This window comes from Triturus cristatus, chromosome 1_2 (assembly GCF_964204655.1).
Source record: "Triturus cristatus chromosome 1_2, aTriCri1.1, whole genome shotgun sequence".
NCBI lineage: Eukaryota > Metazoa > Chordata > Amphibia > Caudata > Salamandridae > Triturus > Triturus cristatus.
In genome coordinates this window covers 529,629,761-529,642,842 of record NC_140580.1, presented here as the reverse complement: position 1 = coordinate 529,642,842, position 13,082 = coordinate 529,629,761, and the positions used below count along the sequence as shown (strand labels likewise).

Genomic DNA, 13,082 nt, shown 5'->3' with positions numbered 1-13,082 from the left:
ATGGCTATTGAACGGAGGATTTTACCCCGCTATATGGCCGGATAAGGAAGGCAACTTGGGCTGCATACAGACATAGGAGTGACGATTTCAGTCTGGAACCTTGGCATTGCTGCTCCTAATAGCCATAACTCTCCTGAGGGGTTTGATGTTGGAATAATCCTGAAGGTGCTGATCCTTTCTTCACACTATCTTCGTTATAGGGGTGGATATATATGAAATACAGATCTCTGCAAACTGTTGTGAAGGTACAATCATTTACCTTACACAATTAGCGTCCTCTGGGGAAAGACGTCCTCACCTAGCACTAATGAATTAGCGATGAACTCGCTTAAATAAAGATGATTAATCCAATTTGTTCAATTAAATGTGAAAATGTAATCATTGATTTGTAATCCTCGTATGATAAGTCTCATACATTTGAAGTATCCGAAAAGTCGATGTAGTTCACATATTCAAAATGAATACAGCTGAAGAGGTATCCTGAATTCCCCGATGCATTTCGGGTCTAACCCTTCGTCAGGGGGGGATTTCCTGTAAGTGCAATAGGTCGGGTGTAAACAGAACCACATCAAAAATGTACTTCAAATGTATGAGACTTATCATACGAGGATTATAAATCAATGTTTAAATTTTCACATTTAATTGAACAAATTGGATTAGTCATCTTTATTTAAGCGAGTTCATTGCTAATTCAGGAGTGCTAGGTGAGGACGTCTTTGTCATCCTGTTGTCATCTGGTGCATTTTGTTCCCTCAGGGTGTGTCTCAATTGGCAGCATTTAAGAAATTAGGAGGGAGCTATATCATATTCCTATATAAGATTTGTGAAAGGTTCCACACTGTTTGCATCCCATACATCCTCGAGAACGGAGAGGCCAATTAGGTCCCACTCTCTAAAGCCCTGCAGGGTCAATACTGCCCAAAGCTTCATGCCCACCCATAATGGGTCCCTCAGCCCATGTCCTTCAAAAAGAAGTTCCATATCCTACATACCATCTTAGTCGCATCTGGAGCATCCGGGTCGATTTTGCCATCATAGAGAACATGAAGATATCCCTTCACTCCCAGGGCATCTTTGTCATGTTGACAGGCCAGGCTGTCCAGTGCTGCAAATGCCCACTCATTTCCACTGCTATCCTAAGCGGCTTTCTGACATTTGCAAACATCTGGTAAGGTTATCCCGACATCATATGTAGACCTTTGAAGGGTGCGAAGGGCCACTCACTGTGTTCCATCCAGTCACAATAGTTTCCTCACACACCCATTAATATTCCGAAAGAAGGCCTCCGATATCTGATAGGGGATGTTTTGTAAGACATAAGTTAGTTCGGGCAAAGTAATCATTTTAAACAGCACCGCTCTATCAAACAGGTCAAGCGGGAGTGCCCTCCAGTACGTGGTATCAGCTTCAAGTCCTTTCAAAAGCAAGTAGTGAGTGGGTCTATCCTTAGAAATCCAGAGGCCCAGGTATCGGAAATGGTCACGTACCACTCTAAGAGTCATGGGGAGAGCTACTCAAGCTTCCCAAGTACCCTGAGGGAAAGAAGTGATTTCTCCCAGTCGACACCTAATGCTGAGTATCTTCCATATATCCTGAACATATCTCCCACACGTGCCAGCGACTGCTCTGGTTCCGCTAAGTATAAAAGGACATTGGCAGTGTACAGCAATATCTTCTCCTCTCAAGTATCTCCCTACCCCCAGCCCCATACTTGTCCATCTACCCGGCATTGGTGACAAGGGGCAATCCTGTCTAGTCTCCCGACTTATAGGGAATTCCTGAGATGGAATAGAATTTACTTTAACTTGAGCCCTTGGTGCCTCGTAGAGAAGACCAAGCCACTGTCTGAATTTGGGCCCAATACTCATTTTCTCCAAGATGGTAAAAAAGGGGTGCCATTTCACTAAACTGAATACTCTTTTTGCATCCAACGAGACTACTGTCAATGGAGGCACTACGACCTTGGCTGCAACAATGTTGTTGTGGAGGGGTTAAGCTTGTTTTTTAAATATGTTAATTAACATATTTAAGATACTATGTAGACTACATTTTTCTCTTATCTATAAACATAATTTCATAATATATGACAGGTTCTCCTGTAAAATTATAACTTTAACAGAAAAATTATCTTCCAAGACTTTATTCATGCTATACCACTAGATTTTTTTGGGCATTGAATTATAACTACCAGAACTTCTAAAAGGGCTCATCTGTCACAGGGGTGCAAGTTTATCATCTATTTATATCTTGTTCAATATCCTCTTTGGGAGTTTGGCATCAGCATTAGAGTGGGTGCACTATGTGTGTATGCACCTGTCTGAGTCCTGTGGAAAATAAGTGGGGCAATAGTAAGTGAGTTAAGAACCCTCTTCTTAGTGTTTGTCCTTCGTGATAGTTGCAAAGGTCTGTCATCAACTCTGTATGAGACCTTAAGCAGTATTGTGTCCGATCCTGTTTGATGACTAGCGCCACCTCCCAAATCCAAGAGGCAAACCTCGGTGTAAAACACTAAGGGCCAGATGTATCAAGGAGTTTTCCTCATTCTCTGTCTATAAAGAAATGTGTTGATTCATAATGGGCGAAATGTATGGCTGTCAGCTGCCCCATAGCATGCACTACTCAAGTTCAACTCTTGTGCTGGTTAAACAGCTCCAGGAATTGTGCATAAAGTAAGCATTGCCAGAGCAGCACCTGGGACACTCATTGCCGACCGATGGGTATATTCTATGCAGTCAGTTGTGTGTTAGATTAACAAAGTGCGATGCATTGAATTCTATCAGTTTCAATGTGCAATTTGTGGATACAGTTTTTGGGTACCCTAATGTGTTCTGCCATTCTGTGCACATTAGTTTGGCTCTTAAGTCTTTTATTCAGGTGACACACAAAGTATGGAGAAGACTTACCAGCCATCCCTGTTGTCACCAAATATAACTGTGTCCTCCCTCATCTACCTACAGTGAAACATTTTGAATATGTATATTTTCCTTGAAACACTGTTTGATTTGAAACTGGATTAGTCTTAGCTGAATCTTGGAAAATTAGTCTAACTGTTTTTTTGTGGTGACAACAATATCAATGAAACAGCAGACCTTGAAAAGGAAGTGTGAATGAATTGGAAGGCAGTATAAAGTATGGTGTAATGTCACCAAATATTTTTTTTATTTGGGATAAGTCCTGCTTCTACATGGAAGACTGATTTCACGGGTCCTTGGAAGGTATTAAGCAGACTGATGAGGAGGATGTCTTCGGCATCAATGGTCATATACAATACATGGAGATATAAAGTATGGTGTAATGTCACCAAATATTTATTTGCGATACGTCCTGCTTCTACATGGAAGACTGATTTCACGGGTCCTTGGAAGGTATTAGGCAGACTGATGAGGAGGATGTCTTCGGCATCAATGGTCATATACAATACATGGAGATATACACCAGAAACAGGGAAGTACATTTTTATTTTGCAGAATAACAAAATAAAGACAATTTGTACAATTTACTGAGATATTATTGAAGGACGGTTGTCAGCCGAGGTAGAAACCAAGGAATTTGACATATATAGTTAGTGATAAGGTGATGGCATCACGGTTTATTCAAGGTTGACTTTGAGCTCTAAGTAGTTGTTGTCAAACACCTTTTTATTAAAGTTTTGAAAAAAGAGCATTACATGTATGGTATATTTACTAATTTACTTTTGCTATTGCTAGTCATTGAAAAGCCAAAGGTTAAAGTGACGTTATAGTTAGGTGAAAATGTCAGTTCAATCGTTATATTTTAACCTCTAAAGAAATCACTGAAATTCGCCAGTTATAGTTAAGTGAAGTAACTAGAACTTGCAACCCCCACATGCATAGTGTTGTCATCAATGATATCATTTTAGTTGTCACATTGATGTCATCAATTATGTCACAGAATATGTCATGAGTGATGTAATATGTGACTACATAAGCAGTGTCTGGTGAGGGCACATGATAGGTGGCTTCCTGCCACTGTACCCCTTCCACCTGCACCAGTGGCAGCTGCTCCTGGGAAACTGTAGTGGGGTGAGGTGGAGGGAAGAGGGGGTTTAAAAGACATTAGTCTGAGTGATGTGGTTTGGCGCCCGGACGGAGAAGGGCAGCCTGGGCATGTTCTCCACACAGGCTGTAATACAGCCTGGTTGGAGAATGTGCAAAGTGTGCATGACTGTTTGTCTGGCCTAAGACGGCCGGTCAAATATTCATGCGCACTTACAGAGACTCCTCCCTCTTGCGCTACCCGGCTCCGCCATGCAAAACTGCCTCAGCATGGAAAAATAAAATGATAACCTTAAGTTATTATCATTTTATTTTTCCTTTATTGCAGTGCTGAAAGGCAGTGGGGCAACGCTCCTCCACCTTAGAGGAGGAACCACCCCAGGTCTGCCATCTGTTCTCTGTCTGCATGTCTCTTTCCCCACCTGCCTGCCCTGTGTGGCCAGCTTGCTGCCCCGGCCCATGCCAGTTTGCCTTCCATGGACAGTTTGCTACTCCTGCACCACTCCCATCTGCCCTACCTCCTCTGAGTGCCTGCTAGGCAGCCAGACCCTCACATTTCCTTCTAGAGCTGTGCACTAAAAGAATTTCCCAGGGCTCACTTCAGCCATTCTGCCTGCTTTCTCCAGCAGTCGCTGTATTTCAGTGTCGCTGCTTCTCAGCCACAGCCACAGGGAGTCGTGTAGGCCCACCACTTGGCGGTTGTTAGGGATCACTTGTCCCAGTCCAAACCATATATTCTTACTCTCCTATTCTCCCCGGAGGGTAGTGATTCTTGCCTGGAGTCTGCAATATCCATCACAAGCTGCTGTACTTTACATTAGAAGGCCTGTGCCTTCTTGTGGTTACTATCTTTAGGGTGAGCATCTGCAGGGCAAGGTTCTGTAACCCATTTTGACAGCTCCATGAGTCACGTAGGTAGAAACTTGATGAAAATCGTCTTATCTTATTGGAGGACGTGACTTCTGGTGTTGAGTCGATCAATTTCCAGTGCCGAGGTGTTTGAATTCTTCAATGTCTTCGGTAACAGAAGAGGAGCGAAAGTAGAGCGTGTCTGCTCACACTGCTGCCATTGCTACGCCTCCTTAAACACTTTGTTTAACATGTGGTCACAGAGATAAGACAATTCACATTTTAATACACTTGATGGAATTTGATATGATCTTTACATAAAATAAATCCTACCAAACTCTCCTTAAGTATTTTCCTCTACAGGGTTTTGAGAGGCAATGGCGCTTCCCCAGCCGTGCCTTAGCGGATGATCTATTTCAACACGAAATCCGGGAAGCAATCGAGGAATATTTTGCCATAAACACCTGCTCGGTGGACACGGTGGCGGTTCTCTGGGAGGGATTTAAAGCGTACATACGAGGTGTGTGCATTTCTAAGCACGCTGGTGTACTCCGCTTAGAACGCGAGTTAACTGATTTGGACGCTGGGCTGCTGCAAACTCGCAACCCAGACACTGAACTAAAGCGTGTGGCCCTGTTAGCGGAATATAGAGACACTGCTGAACGGGAGATTCTACTCATTGGGAAATACCACAATGCTAAAAAGTACGGGGAGGGCGAACGATCAGGGAGTGTTTTAGCACAGATGATCAGACCTCCATACAGCAAGGCATATATTCCCGAATTACAGTCCTCTATTGGCCAGCAGCTTACGGACAACAGAAATCAGAGATGAATTTCTGTCCTATATTAAAACGCTATATGCCTCCAGAACAGGGAGGGACCACACCGAATAGGAATCTTACATGTCTGAGGTAGTGCTTGTTTACCTAGAGAAACACATGCAAGACATCCTGGCAGAGCCTATCTCTGAACCGGACGTTATTGCCACCATTGATGCTCTACGGTCATCCTCTGCCCCTGGTCTGCATGGACTCACGGGCGACTTCTACAAGACCTATAAGGACATATTGGCACTGCAGCTTCTCGAAGACTACGCGGAGGCCCTGGAGAGACAAATATTACCTCCCATCCTTTGCGAAGCAGTCATAATTCTTCTCCCAAAACTAGGTAAAAATCGGAAGCTTTGTGGCTCATACAGGTCCCTTTCACTATTAAACTTGGACTACAAAATCCTGGCTAAGATTATCGCTGGACGGCTATCCCAGTTAATGAAATTCATAATCTCTCCTGCCCAATCTGGCTTTGTCCCCCACCGCTCCACATCGTTTAATTTAAGAACATTATTCTCCACCCTACACAGGATAAACCCGGATGTGCCAGCAGCCGCAATATTACTCAACACTGAAAAGGCCTTCGATTCGCTGGAATGGCCCTTTTTCTGTCCATCATACACCGCATGGGGATGCCTTTTGGATTTATTGCTACCACGGCACTGCTATACCGCCTTCCTACACCTTGGCTCAGGCAGAACGGAACGCTCTCTGAACCCTTTACACTATCACGGGGCAAGCGTCGGGGCTGCCCACTAACGCCTTTAGTATTTAATTTTGCTATGGACCCCCTAATCCGCCACTTCCAAGAAAAACACCTACACAGAGACCGGCAATTTAAAACGGGCCCACTATTAGTATCACTATACGCCGATCACACAATTCTTTACGTTAGGGACTCACAAGCTAACTTAGACCTTCTCATCCGTTAAATACTCCGATTTGGCTTGTACTCGGGCCTTGGCATCAATTGGCACAAGTTTGTGACCTTCCCCCTCAGCATGAACGCGTGGGAGCTTGAGTTCCCACTGGAATGGTGTAAGGATTACGTCAAGCTGAGCAGATCGTCCGCCTCAACTATGGACAGGCAGTCCACACTCTTGAGTCGCAAATCGACAAGTGTCTCAGATTGCCACTGTCCATCGCAGGCCGGGTAGTCCTTATCAAAATGGTTCTCCCTAAATTTTTATATCTTTTTCATAATATTCCTATTCCCCTCCCAAATAGTTTTTTTTTAACGGTCCGTTCCCACTTGATACGACTGGTATGGGGGGACAAACGGGCTCGTGTTCGCTGGCAGGTCATGACTCTACCCTATGAAAGAGGGGGCTATAGTGTGCCCGACTTACATTTATATTATCTAGTTGCCCAGTGCAGCTACGCACGTTTGGTATCACCCAGATGCCAGAATCCCTTATTTACGTCCAGAGGCTGATCTTGTTCTTCCTGAGCGATTTGTTGCTATTCTCCCCAGGGGCCTTCCACGTGACCCAAATGACATTCAAACGATCCACGACTAGCTGGGCTTGGGAAAAACTCAGGCGGGTCACGGACACCCTATACTCTACCACCTTGCCACTCCCTAATGCCCGCTGCTTACCGATCACAGGTAAGCGACTGATACAACGCACCTTAACTTAATTTGACATTACGAAAATAGGTGACCTGTTCCCTGAAGGCCACGCTTTCGAAACAGATGACAAGTCTTGGTTCCTGAATGCCACCTTTATGGACAAATTTGTGTTGGGACGAATTTGCTCTGCTATGAGCACCACATTTCCTGACTCCCCCTTGAACCACAATCATTACCTCCTCTCTCACTAGTCATCGAGAACAACCAGGGTGTCTACCTCATCTCCAAACTATACAAAGCTTGTGCAGCCCTTGTCCCACTCAATGATGACAAGAACCGCAGAGACTGGGAGGGAGATTTGGGTAGATCGATAACGGACGTAGTCACGAAAAATGTCTGCCTTAATAGCCGACACAAGTTGATTCACTTCAAATTTCTACGCAGAATATACAGAGTCCACAAAATAGACCCCTCCAAACCCCACAACTGCCGTAAGTGTGACGCCCCTCATGTGGACTTCACACACATAGCCTGGACCTGCCCGCGTACAAACTCCTTCTGGAAAGAAGTCCACAAAACACTGGGGGACATGATCAACTTTCCAATAGACCCCTTACCCGAAATTGCCCTCTTAGGATACGTAGTTAATTTTCCCAAAAACATTCGAAAACTTGCGGCCATTTGTCTCCTATTGGCCAAAAGAGAGGTGGCCAATCATTGGGGCAGCAGGTCTGCACCCACAGTTAAGGGTTGGTTGGGCAGCCTGGCTTCTTGTACCACATGGAGTGAGGTGTATGCCACCACAGTACCATCTGCCTCACGGTCCAGGGACATATGTGGCCCTTTCAAAGCCTACCTAGGATCTTTGCGACACGACCCTCCCTCTCAGTTGGAGCAGGGCATAGTCCCCATTGGAGTGGGTTAGTGGAGATCTTTATCACACACTGTGCACTGCATTGTTCAGTTTCCTAAATGTCCTATGTGTCCTTTACCACACTCACAGTGTTGCTGCAATTGCTGGGAAATTGAAGTTTTTCTATGGCCTAAGATGTTATATGTCTCTGGGGGTATTGCCCACTGCATATCGAATGTTGCATCGAATATGACTACACTCTCTGATGTGTCTTCCTAACCAAGCCAAACTGTATATGTACAAACTTCATCGGCTTTTGACATTGACTGTGTGTATCATTATGTATCATGCTACCTCTGTGACAAAACGCTAAAAAAAGTTTTAAAAAAAGTATTTTCCTCTACTCTTAACATTCCAGTATATCCTCCATAAAAGTAATTCAGAACAATCACACTACACTGCTCAGAACCTTGTTTGGCCAGTTTGGTTGGTTTGTGCTTAAGCACTTGTCAACCAGGCAGGATTTCAGCAACTGATTAAGAATGACTAGAAAAACTCTGAAGCAGATTTAAGCGAGATTGGGATTATGCTGAAGTGCAACTTATTGCCTTGTACACAGAACCCTCAGAGGCTCAGTTCTGATGATAAAAGACACTTGGTTCAAGGGTGGGCAATTGGAGAATATCAGTAGAGATGAGGAGAAATAGATATCAGAAAATCTCTATTTGTATGAATTGTTAAGAGGATGAATTATTTTATGGCGGGTCTGCTAAAGTCAACATAGGAAGAAATTCCGGAGAAGAGTACTCAGTAGATAATGGTGCAAATAGCAACATGCTTGTTGAGTTAAATTAGCAGTCCAAGCTTGTTCTTGATTGTATTTTGCACATTGCAGCAAGGGCAGATTCCTGATTCAGATGTTCAGAATGGTTTGTGGGGATCGATGAATGCTTGGATCCTTATGCTTACTAGATTTTCCTAGTCTTACATGTAAAGAGGGATGTGTAAAAAAATTATAAAAATATATACTTTTTTGTAATCAGGCATATCTAACTAAATATACCTTACCAATTTCAGGATGGGTAGCTCGCCCTCTGGTGTTAAGCAGGAGCACGAGGAAGTAATTAGAATTTGAACATTATCACAATCAATCTCATAAATGCCCAGAGAGGAGAAAAGCTCACCTAGAAAAGAATGCAAGGAGTTTGCTGTGAACCAGGATAAAGGCATGCATAACTTCTTCACCTCCACGCTCAGAACTGCCATTGATCTGCTGGACAACTTGGCGTTCTAAAATTTCAATACACTGCTCACACAGCTGCGGATGAATCAGTCGCTCTACTGCCTACAAGGAAAGCACAGAGTAAACAGCTAAAAATTCAGAATGTCTGACAAGGATCACAAGCTGGTTGTCACATGGTACAAGGAGAGCCGTAGTATAATGCAGTTGTATTTAGTTTATTAAGCCTATGCAAAATCAAGAGCAGTGAAGGATACTTGTCCCAGGGTCTTAGGTGGTCTTTTCAATGACCAACTAAATAGGACACATTTATAATGTAACATTTGACATATAATAAAGGAAAAATGTCTTCATATGATAAATAATCAGTGGTAAAAATTATGCAGCTTTAAGTTTAGAAGTGAAGATGAAAGTGTTGACTACTCAAATTTTGCATGCCAATTGTTACATTTTTTCATTCTAATGTATGTTTGGGAAAAGTTCAGTGAATAAGCACCGTAAAGGAAGGAAGGAAGACAGACAAACAGACAGACAATCACAGGCGTTACCATCCATGTGGGGACTATGTGTGAATACCCGCCTTGTGGGGACTAACTTTTCCCAATGTTTTTAAGCTACACTAATTGCAGAAAAATATTAAGAAAAAAATAATTCTACAGTATCCCGCTTCAAAAATGCAAATATAGCTAAATTTAATCGCGCACACAGGACCATCATTATGGGGACTTGAACATGTGTTACTATCCTTGTGAGGACTCCAAAATTTTCTATTGCGATTGAATACATTCATGAACAAATGTCTAAATATTTTACTTCAATACTGTACTTAAATATATGATAGGTTATTCATTTATGAATAGCTGCTTGTGTCCGGGCACACTTAAGATGGCTTTTAATGATTATGTATTTGACACTAGAAAAATGTAGAAAAGTAAAATTAGACTTACTACAGGAGTAGCGCTGACCCAAAAATATAAACACACTTGATGAAACACAGGTCCCCACAAGGCAATTTTTACAAAAGTTAGAAAAATTGACACAGATGTTCCTGAAGTCATTTTATATCATTTAGCAGATATTGCCTTATTGGGGACCTGGGTTCAGGTCACGACTGTGCAAATTAAGTCCCCACAAGGATAGTCTCAGTCACACACACTCACACACACTCACACACACTCACACACACTCACACACACACACTCACACACACACACTCACACACACTCACACACACTCACACACACTCACACACACTCACACACACTCTCACTCTCACTCTCACTCTCACTCTCACTCTCACTCTCACTCTCACTCTCACTCTCACTCTCCCTCCCTCTCCCTCCCTCTCCCTCCCTCAAGTAGAAAGACCTCAGGGCAAGAAAGCATTTTACATTAACCTAGTTGAAGCTCAGCTCAGCTACACATCCCTGCCTTTTGCGGTTATTGATATCATCTTTACGGTGTCCTGGAGAGACAGTGCAGGAGGTAGCCATTGCTGCCTGTACATATATCTGCTCTCACCACTGCCATGTCCAACAATCCCCAGAAGCTGCTGGTCTCTCTCCTGCACTCACCAACCTGCACTGTACAGGTGCTAGACCTTTTTAGGGGTAGGGTTAGGGTGATAAACTCCACTCTGCCGGTGGAGTTTTTGCCACTGACGTGGCGATACGGCTAAATTCCGCAAACATCCACATGGACGAGGTTTTTTTTGCGCATGCCTCAGCAACGGTAAGTTGACAAGTGAGAATTGCCATCCCCTAGTGCAATTTTTAGACACTAGGAGGGCACCCGCCAATATTTTCTCAACACAGGCAGTGGCATCCATTTGAAGTGAGAAAGATGTCAATCGAGTTGAAAAGCGAATTGAGCCTGCAGCAAAGAAGCAGCGCCCTTCTGGTGCACCGTGTGGTGCTTTTCACACTGATTTTACAACACAGAACAAGCTTCCAGTGCTCCATGAAACAGCACAAGCAGCACGATTTCCGTCCATTCGCAAAACTGCATGGAATCTCACCCTTTTTTTTTTGCAACTCTGCGGAGTAAAACTCTGCTAGTTCAGCTCACCCATACTCAGGAGGTAGAAGGTTGCTTCACGAGACTGGATTATTATCATTTAGAGAGGGTGACTACCCACCTCAAGGAATGATCACTACCCTTCTTGGGGTGAACCTTCAAACTATAAATTAAACTGAGCTCAACCCCCTGGTAGCTGTGTCATGTAGCAGAAAGGTTTAATGGAGGGCAATATGTAAAGTATTTATGTAGTACCAAAACAGTATTAAAGTAAAAATGCAAAACAATAAAAATCCCAAACGGATTTAGAAAAAAAAGAGTAAATGTAATAAACCAAATGACATCTCCATGGAGACGTTAATTTTTTAAGTTTTAAGTAGAGATGGGTACCTAGGTGCCATTTGAGGCCAGCCGTGATGGGCGCAGGTAGGATACACCAACCAGGTTTGTTCTGGTCAACCTTCTGACATGAATTTTTAAGTTCCAATCAACTACAGAGTATGCTTCGAAGTCCACCCCCCCACCCCCAACAAGGCATCAAGGGAGGCACTTAAAAGACTCACAGGGCATCAGACAGAGGCCAACAACTGGGTCCAGTCCAAGATCAGTTGCCACTGGTCAGCTGGGTACTTCCAAGAAAAGGCCTCTCATAGTTTTTTATCTCCCTGTAGTCACACAGAATACCAGCCAACTGACCCTTGCAGTTCACTTCTTTGCCCTGGGGACATGTGGGAGCAGGTCTATTTCTTAAGGGTTTCTCTCAGGTTACAGGCAGGAGGTTCAGTACTCTTCCGATCTTCTACAGGTCAAGAAAGTATTCTCAGCTGGGTGCCTAGAAGTACCTCGGTTATGCCAGTAACCAGCTAGGTGGGTAGGGTGACTCCTTGGGAAACCCTAACCAATAGGGTAAAAGTTCACAGGGACAACCCTATCCACTCTATCAGTAGCTCATGTTTGAATTACTGCAAACAAGCCCAAAATGCTATGTGTCAACTCATCTTCAAGATGTCAAAAGTCTTCAGCCACACTAAGCTGGGTTCTAAGGGCTGGGTATGTGTGGGGGGATTGTACTATAGTGTTCCGAGTGTCCTCCCAAATTCAACACTAAAATCCAGTTGAGGCAGGCACTGTACCCACAACAAACTCATAGGCAGATGTCTGGTAGGAAAAAGCACGTTCCTCCAGCAACCAGACAGTGACTACACAAGAAGTGACTTGGCATCCTGTTCTCTCACTTTCAAGTGTGCCTCGATAGTTGAATGTGGCTCAATAGACCTGTGAAGCAGAATTTGACACTCTAGTATCAAATAGGATACCCACAGTCCCCACCATGTATATTGTGTGGACTCATCTCTGCCCATTTAGGTCAACTTATTTTTTGCTCCTGGGAGGCATTTCACACCTACTCAAGGCTGGCCACAGTATGAGAGCTGGCAGAGAATTATGCTAATTAGCCTGAAATTTAAGGCAGGTAGATGCTAACTTCGTACAAGTTACTTTTCTTTAAGTTTTATTAAAAATTCGACTTCACAATTGCGTAACCCTTAAAAATAATTGTTTAGATTTTTTATCAGTATCTGCAGGCAAGCCCATCTTAAGAACAGAAATCAGGACTTGTCACATTCTTCAAGACTCCTCTACACAAGTCTGGGTATTATCAGAAGTATAGCTCTTGGTAGCATTGGTTATTACTAGAATTACCT

At 43.5% G+C, this 13,082-nt stretch overlaps 1 protein-coding gene across 2 annotated transcripts in view; it reads right to left on the bottom strand.

Annotated features, from left to right (window-relative positions):
- Nucleotides 1-13,082, bottom strand: part of HPS1 (HPS1 biogenesis of lysosomal organelles complex 3 subunit 1) — a 365,168-nt gene that overhangs the window by 216,354 nt on the left and 135,732 nt on the right. For both annotated transcript variants that reach the window (XM_085606326.1, XM_085606327.1), the window contains exon 7: nt 9,308-9,468. In XM_085606326.1, the coding sequence (XP_085462452.1) occupies nt 9,308-9,468 (161 nt within the window). The remainder of the gene's footprint in view (nt 1-9,307; nt 9,469-13,082) is intronic.